The 13798-nt window shown below is 43.2% G+C and overlaps 1 protein-coding gene and 1 long non-coding RNA gene across 2 annotated transcripts in view; one reads left to right on the top strand and one right to left on the bottom strand.

The window, feature by feature from the left end:
- LOC116691164 (uncharacterized) overlaps window positions 1–13798 on the top strand; it is a 631246-nt gene that overhangs the window by 509331 nt on the left and 108117 nt on the right. The window lies entirely within an intron of this gene.
- cep162 (centrosomal protein 162) overlaps window positions 8546–13798 on the bottom strand; it is a gene marked incomplete in the record, with an annotated part of 129535 nt that continues 124282 nt past the window's right edge. The window contains 1 exon segment of the mRNA XM_032518517.1: window positions 8546–8606. Coding sequence (XP_032374408.1) covers window positions 8583–8606 — 24 coding nt within the window.

Below are 13798 nucleotides of genomic sequence, written 5' to 3'. Positions count from 1 at the left end.
AATGAAGGTATGCAGGGGGTCCGCTGAAATTGAACACTGCTGAAAACAACTTTTGCTTTAGCCCCTCTGTTAGCTTCTCCTTTACTGTGGTATTTTAAATAGATAGAACCAGAGTGATCACCCAGATATAAGGCATTGTACGCTCATAACTGGGCTTTATGTTGTTGTTTTTTTAACAAAAAAATGACTGTCTATGTTGTCGGACATGAAGCCTACAACACTATTACACTATTGCAAGTTATGACATAGTCAGATATTATTTTCACGTGAAAGTAGTGAAACTCCCTGTAGGGGTGCTCATGGTGTTAGCTGTGAAATGCCGGCTGTCTTCCTAGCCAAACGGGCGTTCAGTTGTTTTGAGTGCGCCCCTGCTGTCACGAAGTCAGAACTATCTTAATGTATAACGTGACTTTTGCGCAGAATTTGCCGCAGAGGGGTGTGGAATTGTTTGTACTCTGAGGAGAGGTGTGTTTGAGGAGCAGAGACCGTTTTGTACTCGGGGACAATTATAAATGAAAGTTTGAGTGCAACGTTTGGGGACAGTTGTAAAACAAGTTTATGTGTGGGTGTAACGTTGAAGACAGTTTGCAAAACAATTTATTTGTGTGCACACATTTTTTTGGTGTACAACTTTTGGCAGGAATCTACTCCATATAAAATGGAATTAAATGTAAATGTGCTGTATTTATAGTAGCTTTTCAGTGTAAAAATACTGCTCACAAGCGCTTTACATCTACAGGAACATTCACCATTCACACACATTCATACACTGTGCCGGGGCTGCCGACAAGGTGCCCCCTGCTCATCAGATAAACACTCACACACATTCACACTCCGATTGGCGCAGCACCAGGGGCAAGCTCGGGGTTCAGTGTCTTGCCCAAGGACACTCCACTTCACAATGACTGCGGGCCGGGGGATCGAACCACCAACTTCCGATGGCAGGCAACCCGCTCTACCACGAGCCACAGCCGCCCCAATTACAGGTTGTGTTGTCTGTATCAGATTTTGATCAAACCTTGATATATCAAGAAGTGTCCCAAAACAAGAACTGTAAAATATTTTGTCAAAGGTTAGACAGCAAGGCAAGTCTACTTAGACAGTGATTTATTTGAAAACTAACCATGTGTTTTGCTTCAATATCTGATCCTTCGCTATTTACAAAACACATTTTGGCTGGTCATAGCATTATGTCTTTTATGTGACAAAAACACTATAATAATTTTGAATATGTTTTGTATGAATTACGGTGGTTTAAGGGCTTGAAAAAGCTTTAAAATGGACCGAAATGGCTGAAAAGTGCTTGAATTGGCCTTGGACCGTGTTGATCTGAAATGGAGACAGGTTCAGCAATCTGCACGGATTATTTCCCTAATGTGTTTTCAGAACATTTCATAAAGTAAGAGATTGCGCCGAGAGCAACCCTCACTAGCGTGCAGTGCTGGGAAGCGGAGCGATCCGTGAAGTGAAATGTGGATTTGACACGTACCCCCCCCCCCATAAAATCCCAATTCTTACACATCAGTTTTTTTTAGTGATTTAAACGTGTTAATATTCTATTTTCTGTACATGCTAGGAGTTTCAGAGAGAATGCAAAAGACATCTACACCTTAGGAGAGGTAACGTAAAAACTCACTCTCAACTCACTTTAGTGTCACAATCAGTATAGTTAAGGACAGGCTTAAGGGACAAACACACAAATAAGAAAAGTCATATTTTAAGTGTGAGGGGGACTTTAATATTGTTGAGCTGTATGATGAAGAGTATTGATTTACTCTGTGGTCGGTTTTCCTCTCTAGGTGTTCAGTCAGTTGCGGGTTCGTGCTGGGCGGGGTCTCTGTGTCCCTCTACCTGGTGGAGGTGAGTCCGGCGTGTGATCGTCTCAGGTCCCAGAATCATGACCGGGCAGCAGCAGCGAGCGGCGCCGCTGAGGAGCGCGGCGTACCGGGGCTGCCGGTGTCCGGTAACGCCAACATGGAGGACGTCCCCACCAGGTACAGTGATGGGACCTGATTCACACAGGATGTTTGATTCTGGTTTCTTCATATAAGAAAGTCAAAACTTGGTTTATTATCTAGTCAGTTCCTCTTTTTCTTCCTCTCAGAGTCAGCATCTGGGTCGCGTCGCGACTTTCTTGACGCTTTTGACAATTATGCTTCTCTCAGAGTTTTTCAAAAAGTAACAAATGCATTCAAAGCGACTACACAATGTAGTGGATTTAGACAACGCACGCTGAGACAAGATATGATATTCAAAAGAATTTTAAATAATCTCAATTGAACTCAAGTTGACTCGATTGCCATTGTAAAGATGAGTCGCAACTCAATGATCATTCAGCACCATCAGTCACCTGGCGCGCGCAAGCCTGATGCAAGTGGCTTTGCTATCTTTTAAGCCGATCCGCGCCCATGTCGTTTGAATAGTAAAGCACCTGCGCCCACGGCGTTCCTGGGTCTTACAGGTTGCATGCTGGTTTTTTGGGTGATTGATATGTATTGACTTGCTTGTTACACCACACACACAAACCCACAGCACATACAAACATGCAAAAGAAAATAAAAGATAGACCGGTGCCAATTCTCCCTTCAATAGCAATGCGTTCAAAGGTACAAACGCGCCTGGCTTTAAAGGGAATGGAGAGAGGACATCTGATGGCTTTTAAAGGGACAGGGTAGAGGACCTCTGAGGCTTGTGAAGGGGCTGGCTCGGCTCCAGTGGTAGAGCGGTGGCGCCAATTGGAGGTTGGTTGTTCGATCCTGGCCCTGCAGTCCAGTCGAAGTGTCCTTGGGCAGACACACTGAACCCCAAGTTGCCCACGTGCTGCGCCATTGGAGTGTGAAATGTGTGTCAGTGTGTATCTTGATGAGCAGGTGGCACTTGACGCCAGCGCCACAGTTATGATGTGTGTGAATGGTGAATGGTTGTACCCAAAAGTACGCAAAGCTTTAGTGCGTAACGTTTGATATAAGAAGCCCAGATAACATTCAAGCCATTGCACTGAGACGTGAGTTGCGTGCAGCTCACACAACTCTCTCTGACAGTGTTGGTGTATTATATGAATTCCTCATAGGGGCAACAGAAACTACGCCTATAGCTTTAAGTATACACAATTAGACATAAATTCTTTTGCTGCATAATATTAACCTATTGTATTTTTGTTATAAGCAGAGTGTTGATTGTTATACTAATGGCATTGACTCATGTATTATTATAATTGCATGTTTCCCCTTGAGAGAAATTGTGGTGACATAACTCTAGTTACTGTAGGATTGTTTATCTGCTGCCAGTGGCACCCCCGGGTGACATCTCCCTCAAGCACTGTGAAAAAGTCCACTGGAGAATACTAACCCAACACAGGGTTATATGTGCCCAAATATAATTCTGCACTGACGTTGGAACACTGGTGTTGTTCAAAGTGTTTTAAATTCAATTCAATTCAATTTATTTATAGTATCAATTCATAACACAGAGTGTATCTCAAGACACTTTACAGATAGACCACATCCAGACATTTACAAGGACCCAACAGTTCAGTAGTTTTCCTCCAGAGCAAGGAACAACAGTGCAACAGTGGCGGGAAAACTTCCTAATTTCAGTTTGAGCGAGATGAGTGAATAGAAAGGATCGGTGGAGTCGCCAGTGTTTAATGACTCATTCCACTGTACCAAACATGGAAGTTTGCTTCTTTTGCAATATGTTGCTCTCAATTAAGATCTTCCCCTCAAGCAATGTTTCTAAATAAATACAGGCCCACCTAAATATTGTGCAACCTCATTGATGACTTCACTGAACTGCTGTCTATAATCTGTATTAACTTTGATTGGGAATCATTGGGGTGATTTCAACCATTCATGTTGACAACCCCCAGGACAGGGGGACCAAGAACTGTGTTGTGTTTTTGAGAGCTATGGACTGACTCAGCAGGTGACAGAGCCCACGCACATAAGGGACACACTTGGACTTGATTGTCTCAAAGGGTCTAACATTTCAAGGTTGGTGGGTGACTGACGTTGGGGTAGTGGAAAATAACCAAAAATAGAAAAAAATAGTTTGTAGCAGTTCTTTGTAGTAGTTCATGGCATAGCAGGGCACGTGATCGGCATTACAAGGCACAGCAGACGTGCAGGGCACCGCAGTAGGTGAGCAGATGAACATGGCACCACAGGATTTTTAGCGGACCCTGGCGACAGCGGCGTACCATGATTTTGGAGCCCATCCCTGATCCGAGGGAACATGCTGGGGAACAAAGAACATAAGAACTGGGGAATGATCTCCCCAGAGCTAGGTTGTAACAGGAATCTCTGGGACATGGCTGCACTAACATGGAAAGATAGAAGATAGAGGAAAGAGGAGCTCAGTGTGTACAAGGAGGTCCCCAGCGTTAAAACTATTACAGCCAAAACCAAGAGAGAAGGGTAAGAGAGGAGCCTGGATGGCTAGAACTCCCCAACGGATCGGGCTGATTACCAAGTCTCCCTTTTGTTTTATTATATCCTTGATTATATGATGGATAAATCTGACACAATATGACGAGAAGCAGGTGGGCGGGTTAGGCGGACGTGCGACTCCTCCACCCCTACAATCATTCAATTGTATGCCCTACACTATAAGAAAACAGCCAGCTACTGAGCAGAGAACGCGGACTCACCATTTTCATGTCATTGGAACATGACGGATATGTTGTTTTAACCCAAATGAAGGAGTGAACATACAGACACCTGTATTAAATGAAGAGAACAGTTTATCTCTAATTTTTAGAGAGATGATTGTGCCCTTCTCTAATACTGTAGTTTTGCATTGCCAGACCTTCTCCAAACGCTGCGTAGGGGGGTCTGGCTAGCCCACAGATTCTGGGATATGAGTGAAAAACATGCTCTGTCCATGGCATTTTCTTAAAACAATCACAACTGTCCTGGGCGGTCTAAATGGCGGACGGCAGAGCACGGTGGCCGCTGCAAAAAAAAGCTAGGAAGGAAATGGTTTTGGTGGGACATGTGTACCTTCAAACGTTGTTTTTAGTTCAAACTCAGATTGGACAGATGTCTAGCTAGCTGTCCTGGGATTTACCCTGCGAGATCCGAACACGGTAACTATAGTCACTCCATGACTCATTGGAGTTAGGACGCCACACACAAAGAAAGAGGAGAAGTGATAGAGGCAGCAGATTGGCTGGAAAAGAGGGACATCCGGCAGATCTTCTTACAAGCCCGGAAATTGAAAACATTGTCCTTTAGAATAATCGTAGTGAGTGGCAGTATGATACTGCTTCGAAAAGAACTACAACACTTTGAACCATGTACCGAAATTGAAAAGGTGGAACGGGAAACAAACATATACGGCTGGACACCATCAAGAAAGATGCTCAAAGGCAGAAAGAAATCATTTATGATCTGGACGAAACATGACTCTTCAAAGCGATCTTTAGTCTTGAATGAATCACCGATGGGTTCGCAGCGGAACCACAACACGGTAACCATCCAGGGCTGCCACCTGCAACCAGCAAACGTTGTGTTGTACGCCGGTCATCGAGCGTTCCCTCTGAATAACTTTTGTCTGTAATTGGGAGGTTGGAGCAAAAAAAATAACCAGGCCTCCGTCCAAAAAAGTGTGGACAAATAATGTGCTTGAAAACATCTAGTGTTCTGTCCACATACTCCCTTCCCGTCTTTCATAGATACAAAAGCACACCAACTTTTGTGCCATATTTTCCCACACATCCTGGGTTGCAAGCACTCTGTTACTCAAAACCCAATACCCAAATTCATCAATCTTATTTAAAAAATTATATGACTATCCATTGGTAGTATACGTGTGTGTAAAATAATCTAAAAGCATTCCGGTATACTACTTGTGGGGATAATCGCGAGGCAGCCTGGCTCTTCAAACAGGCCGACCCGGGTCGCGTTACTGAAGCGTCTCGTAAGAACCCAGTTTCAAACAATTCCTTAAGGGTTCAGTGCTTCACCCAAAAATGTTAATTTGCCCTTCACTATACCCGGGGGCCATGCGGGGGATTCACTTACCATTCCAACTGAAAGAAACGCGACCCCAGCTCCTGCTGACTCACTATAGTCAGCTGATACAATTTGTTGCAGCAGCTATTTTAACTTGCCAAAATCTTTCTGCCCTAACATACATACCGCATACCCAAACATGTTCCTTTTGTGTGTCTCTGTATTGTGTTTTTAGCATCCCAAAAAAAGAGCACAAAAACTTGGTAAATATCCCCAACTCGTTGGTTTACAGGTTGACGATCAATCGGTTGCAATAAAGTTAGGATGAAGTGGATTGGATTACTCAAAAAGTTGGACAATGCCAGGTCTAGGGGTTCCAGTGTAGAGTCATGAAAGGGAGTAAACTGAACACATTTTATTGACAGGTCTTAGTTAAGACAAAAAAAACCTTTATTGCACTAAATTTTAAAGAAGTTACAAAAGATTTTTAAATTAAAAATAGAAAATAGTACAAAATATACATACACAAATACGAACTTTTAGAAGACATTTTTTGACTAAACCAAACAGAATCAATTTAAAAATCTCTCCACCTGACTGCTACTTTTTTCCCGTCCCCGGTAACAATTGACTTTTAGAGTGTTGATAGCGCCAACATATTTTCACATGTTTAAATCGGCGGCAACGTTGGGTTTATTCAGACAAAAACTAGCGGTTATGATGGTGGGTAAAGTGGAAAGTAAAACCACACTGGCTTTTTCATGGTTTATGTCGTTTCGTTCGACTTGAATTAAGATTATTTTAATATGCCTAAAAATTACTCTTAATTTACATGGAGGTACTGGTGGGTTTAGCAAACGCAATTTGGCAGTGATTTATGTTAAAAAAATATCTTACTCTTGAAAACAGAAAGGGCGCACTCCTTAGGGAATCCTTTCCCAATGTTGTCAGACCACCTTATTAAAATTATAATCAGAGCCGTCAGTGGCCAAAAAACAAGCACTTTTGATGAAGTTAAATACAAGCTGAACAAGCCACGCCTGTGAACTTACTTGTAGCTTGTTTCTGCTTCCCGAGTGCATGGCGATTCTTGTGACCACAAGCTGACATTATGTTGACATTTCAACCCCCCGCGCCCCTGTGCCAGCTATAAAAATTGAAGAAACCAACTACAAATAAGAGAGGGATTGTCACTTGCTCCTGGACTCAGTCCTATCTGGTGTAGCCGGTTTAAAAGATACATAACGCGAGAATCTGCTCGGCGAAAAGGTCTGCATATGTTCAATGTAGCATAGCATTTAGCTCTTCAAATAACGCATCAGTCAAACTGGAATGTGCTTTTAACTTATCATGGGTGAGGGGGTCCGGAGTGGGAGGACACTCCCTTGTCTTTTGGAGAGTATTAGGATGTCCAGGATGAGGGCCAGCCGCCAGACGGAAAGCAGCCAACTCTATGCTGTGTCCTGAGCCAAAACGTTTCCAGTTCTCCGCCTATACTGATGATCAGCTCGGACGTCGCCCACGACCCACCATCACTGCAGGGAAAGGGTAGGGGCAGTAGAGTTACGATCTAAAGTAGGTAGTCTCGCATGGCCAGACCTTCCTCCACAGCGCTGCGGCGGAGGGTTCTGGATAGTCACACAGCATTCTGCGGATGGGAAAAAGTGTTCTGGTTTATTAGACTTTTTTTTTAACAAATAACAATCGTCTTGGGTAGCACTAAGCACGCACAGAGTCCATGGTGCAAAAATTAGGCTCGGAAGGAACATGTCTACAATCAAAAGTTATTGTGTCATGAACCCCACGAAACTAGAGGGAAAGATAGTGAGGAGCAAGGTAACAAGAGTCCTCCAGGAAATCAAAAGGAGTCTTAAAAAGTCGCCAACACAAAGACGAGAATGTGGTAAGGAATCCAAGTATAGGCTTTTAAGGGGGTTAAAACATCTGGCTTTCAATTAATAATGAAAGGACAGTAGCAGGTAGTGCAACAACAATCTCATCTCTAGATTTTCTTTTATCTTGAGGAACCCCCAACAATGCTCCAAAACGACCCCATTTCGATAAAGCAGCAGCAATCACGGGTTAAAAAGTAAAGTTGGGCGGGCTTGGGGCCATGAAACACATTATAAAACTGTAGGGGGGGAATCTTCAACTGGTCTCGTAGAGATTCAGTTCGGATTAGGATTTACCCTTTCACCATATCCATTACCATTATTATAAATAGCTACACATGGTTTTTCATCACACAAATTTGAAAGCAGTCAGATATGAGATACACACAACAACACAAACCATTTATTGTATTGATATTAAAAAAGACACTCCCTGAACAGAGTCTCAACACAGCAGACAACAGTGACAGAAAATAAAAAAAGCCGCGGCGATAAAAATCAAGAACATCCGGAGCAATAATCTGTGAGGGTTCGTCACTGACACGTGCAGAACTTATCGAAGGGTGCACGGATGCAAAGATCATTTCACCCCTAATAAAACAGTATGGTATGTGCCGATTTGTACCACTGCTGTGCCAGATCTTTCTCTCTGTGTTGGTGTCTGAGCTCTCTGTTGAGGATCGTCTCTCAAGGCACACAGGAGTTTCACCTCGGGCTCTGAGTTCTTTAGCGTCCTTCAGTCCTTAAGCAGTCTGGTCAGCTACCACACACAAGCAGTGAGAGCAGTGTAACTTTTTAATGTGGCGTAATGTCCGAGAGAGAAAACACAAAGAGAGACAAGACGGATCAGAAGTGTATGCTCAAGAACAGCTTAAGGATGTAAAAAGTTGATCAAGCTAAATCGTGCTGTATACAGGCGTTTGTACTGCATAGAGGAGTTTTTGCGCCCCAAAAGAGGTTTTTTGCCAGCACAAAAGGAAAATCCCCAGTGCAGAGAGAAAAACAAATAGCACTTCAAATCTTGAATGTGTTTCAGAGAAATTGACCAAACAATGCTTGAACAAGCAGAACATAATGAAATAGGAGCGGGATCTCAGCCGACCGCTGATTCTTAGGCCGTTGTTGTTGACTGGGGTTTATTTACTCAAGATAATATTAGAGTTTAGTTTATCAAATTTCAAAACACAGGCAACCAAAACATAGAAATAGGTTCAGGTTGAAAAAAGCAGTAGTTACCCTTTAAACTTTGGGATTAATGTTTCAGGTATACCCCTCTCTCCATTTACAGACTCCGCTACACTTTTGTCCGTCAAAATAAAATGAAAATAAATGAATTGACTCCCCACATGGCTTCTGCAGAGCGTCCATCTGGGCCGGGAATTTGCAAGTAGTATTTTAGCGCGCTTGAAATCTTTACAGCTGTCTTGTAATGTCTTCATCATATCTGCAGGACAAATGTGAAAGTTAAAGCAACAGGATAATGTCAGGACGTCCTGGTGGACATACCGACTGTTGGGAGCAGCGGTCTTCCTCACTTTTTAATACGACTTAGAGCGCCACCCCAAGACGTTTTGAGCAACAGCTATAGGCAACTTTGATGTAAATCACGTTAGCATCAAGCTAGCCAAAATAATAACGACTTTCTCAGATCTAATAATTGTACAACAAGTTTGCCGTAAAAGCTTGGGGAGTGGTATTTATGACATTATTTAGGTATGATATGCTATAAGTTTCAAACATTTTAGGACCACAGATATGGTTCAAAAGAAGTCCAAAATAAGTGAAATTGCATTTGTTTTTCTGGACAGGAGCAGCCCTAACCACAGCCCCCCCCCCCCACTAAACATATGCACCTAGGTCTCCCACAACCTAAGGAAAGCACTGGTTTAGGAGCCAATACCGATTGAGTGTTGAGCTTATTGGCCAGCCAGCAACCTTCGAGGACTGACGTGTTCCAGGGCCCATGGGCGGCCCGCAGCTGGTATAACAACCGGAGGTGCTCCGCTTTCAGGGAGGATAGCGGCTATGAGAATGCTCCTTTAGCCTAATAAACACATAACATGAAATTCAAGCACAGCATGATCGCAGAAAATGTCAATTATTTAACTACCCGTTGCAGTTGTTTAACCGTAATTAAAAGGCTAACATTAGCTAAGGTCTTAAGGGGTGTAGGTAAGTGTGCTTTGTCTTTAGCTATCCAAATTGCGGGGGACCTGTTGTGCTAAGCATGCTAATGGTGGCATGGGACTATTCCCATTCAGAAAACTGTATGAGGGGGATTTAAATTATAACAAGTGTTTTATGATAATAAGATGGCGTGGTCTACTTCATAGACTGTGTTACCAGCAAATTCTCTGGGTCACTTGACAGTGATTATAACAAAAAAAGAGTGTAATGAATTTTAACTTTATTTGTCTAACCCTTGTGTTGTCCTCCCATCAAAATTGGAACATCAACTTTTGTTGATGCTTTTATCGATGTTTTTTTAACTTTCCTTAAGTGTTTTTTTTAAAGTTTTGTCCTTTTTGACGTTTTCAACACTATGAACTTCAGTTACTACCTCTTTATTAGGAAATTAACTAAGTTTGCGTTTTAGAAAAGCAGAAGAAATAGGAATTATTTAGACCAGGGATAAACAGTGGAATATGTCAACTTTAAATCAACAACTATTTGGAAACCACATCAATTTTTTGCTATTAAAATGAATAAGACACCCCCAAAAAAGAATTGAAAGTAGAGATGTCTTTGCCCCAAAGAGCGTTGGTGTTGAAATCAATCATGGTATTTTGGAAGCGTAGTAAAAAGAACAGTAATATAGGAAAAGGCGTGAATTTGCCCCGGAGAGAGGACTCAACAACTAGAGGCGTTAAAAAAAGTATATTTTTGGAATGTTGGACATAGACAGTATATTGTAGCAGTCCGATTTTTCTGAGACAATTCATCTGGTACAGCAAAAACACAAAACAGCGTCTACGGGATACGGCCACGTGCTGCTCGAACTGCCAAGCTCCTCTCGTGGCGCGTACAGCATCCCCCCCCCCCGCGCCGTTTAGCGCCTCCTCCCTCCCGCTCAGCAGCTCCAGACGCTCAGACGCGGCTCAGGGAGCCTCTTTCTCCGCAGACCTCAGAGATATGATGCCTGTCAAAAACATGCAACCAATTAGAAAATCTGGTGGAATGGATAGGAATTCATATTTTATCATGTGTCCACGCATAAAAGAAAATATGCCCACCAAAGGCGACGACGACACCATGATTTACTAGCAAGGGACCAGTGAAAAGAACCGCAACAAAAAATACATATATTAAACAATTAAAAACTCTTCCATGTTCCCTGCTGTAGAGACAAAGATTGGTAAATCAATTGAAACAAACACGTCCATTGTCGTCATCATGAGCACACCAAAACGTTTCAGATTTTGAACAGACATTTCCTTTGTAAGACATAGGGGCTCTTGAAATTATCAACGTAAGGACATTACGAAAGAAATTCATTCCCGAATTTTACTAGTATCAATCGTTTGCTTAATGCCCAGCTATGGCTGGCCGAGCTGAGGCTCCAACAGGCAATGATACAGTACATAGGCCATCCAATGCAAATCAGTATGTACGGGGGACGGAGTGCAAATGAGTTAAAAACACATGATTATACATCATGATAAAAAACAAAGGCAGGAAACTAGCCAAACGTTTTCTTCCCCTGCCTTAATGTTAAAATGTTAAAACAAGGAAAGAAAGACAACACACGCAAGAGCCAGAAGCACAAAACAACACAAAAGATTCCCACAAAACAAAGACACCAAAGCACGAACAGAACATGTGATCGCGGTAAAACAGCATAGAGTTGAGATAGAAAAGACCCAGATGTTGAAAAAAATAAAGGCTGTTCGGGAATATTCATTACTCTATAGTCACTACGCACACAGAGGAAGAAAGCCATCTCGAAACAGGACGTCCACCTACATACCTGTAAAGACAGGTGGCTCGCGGAGGTCTTAAGGCATAATGAGCAGAGGGGAAGGTTGCCTACCATCAATGTGTCCCTCAGGCACAGCGGGACAGAGGTTTGGCTGAGCCATGGGCTGTCGTTTAGTCTCCGCGGAACGGGTTTTATGAGCGTGGGTTGGGAAGGACGCCCACGATCTTCTGCTCATTCTTCATGTCTCGCCAGCAGTGCTGCACAGCTCTGTATGGTCTTTGTCTGGAGGGAGGTCGTTGTAAGCACGCTCTATCCCGGGCGCCTAAACGCTGCACGCCTGGACGCTGGTGACGGCCTGGATTGGTTGGGTTCTGTAAACGATTTGAAGAGCATGGTTTTTTGCTAATACATAGAGAACAGTTATATTAAAGCAGGATGTACCGTGTCCAGAGCAAAGGCTCTCACATTTCTGTAGGTTGTTAGTACATTACGGGCGAGTTATATACGAACGACGTTCATTCCCGGGATTGTCAGGTGCTGGGGGAATTTTGATTAAGTAACTTTTTGGCAGACGTCTGTCACCTGTACGTCTTCTTTGATGGGGTCTCTAAATCCAGTGTGGATTTCTGAGGGACGTGAATGGTTAAACTGCCCTCGCGTGGGAACTGCTAACCGCATCGGAACATTGTTCAACGGGGAGTGTCTGTTGCGGTGGCAGACTAAAGGAACACAAGAAAGCTTGTAGACAGTTCCACCAAACACTAGATCATGAGGCTATTCTTGCGCTGAGGAACGCTAGCACCATCCGGCGCCTAGACACGCACCGCCCCAACGGATGACTGTGATTTATTTCCAAAGGAAAAGCACAATAAAACTCAGGCGACGGCACTTTCTACCATCTGGGCCGTTGTTGTGTGCTACCCAGACGGCATTCCAGTGCGCGCGAGCGCACCTTAAATGAGTAAAAGTAGTCCAGAGAGAGGTTAGGAATTGCCGACCCACATATCGCGAGGAGAAGATGGCAGCACCTTTATTTTAAACATTAAGTTACGGAGCAACATATAACGCCTACTTTAGATCTAGTTCGGAATTTGGAAGGAGTACACCGTGCATCATTCCAAGAAGTGATGCTTATGTGTTGTTGTTGGTTTTAAAGATTAGTTTGGGCGTCGCCCGTTATTTGACAGCAGGTGAGGAAAAAGAGCGGGACGAAGGGGAGGAAGGGGAAAAAGACATTGCAGGGAATCGTCACAGGTCGGATGAACCTCTGCGTTGAGCATAATCTCAAAAGTACCAGTGTGGCCTGCTCTAACCACATGAGCCAACACGGCAACATGTTGGGGCCTTATTATAGATGATAGGTGGCTATCAGTTGTACATAAGCTAAATAGATAGAACCAGAGTGGATACCCAGATAAAGGCATTGTTAACAGCTCATAATTCGGGCTTTATGTTGTTGTTTTTTAACAAAAAAATGACTGTCTATTGTTGTAGGCACTTGAAGCCTACAACACTATTTTACACTATCTGCATAGTTATGACATAGTCAGATATTCATTTTTCACCGTGAAAGTTAGGAAACTCCACGTGTAGGGTGCTCTCTGGTGTTAGCGTGTGCAAGCCGGCTGTCTTCCTCAGCCAACGGGCGTTCAGTTGTTTTGAGTGCTGCTCCCGCGCTGTCACGAAGTAGAAATCTCTTAATGTATAACGTGACTTTTGAGACAGAACTTTGCCGCAGAGGGGTGTGGAATGTTCATTACCTGAGGAGAGGATGTGTTTGAGAGAGCAGAGACCGTTTTGTACTCGGGGGACAATTATAAATGAAAGTTTGAGTTGCAACGTTTGGGGACAGTTGTAAAACAAGTTTGATGTGTGTGTAACGTTGAAGGACAGTTTTGCAAAACAATGTTATTTGTGTGCCACACATTTTTTTGTGTACAACCTTTTGGCAGGAATCTAACTCCATATAAAATGGAATTAAATGTAAATGTGCTGTATTTATATAGCGCTTTTCCAGTCTTAACAACTGCTCA

Source organism: Etheostoma spectabile, chromosome 6 (assembly GCF_008692095.1).
Source record: "Etheostoma spectabile isolate EspeVRDwgs_2016 chromosome 6, UIUC_Espe_1.0, whole genome shotgun sequence".
NCBI classification, from domain to species: Eukaryota; Metazoa; Chordata; class Actinopteri; order Perciformes; family Percidae; genus Etheostoma; species Etheostoma spectabile.
This window is presented reverse-complemented; position numbering and strand designations above follow the sequence as displayed.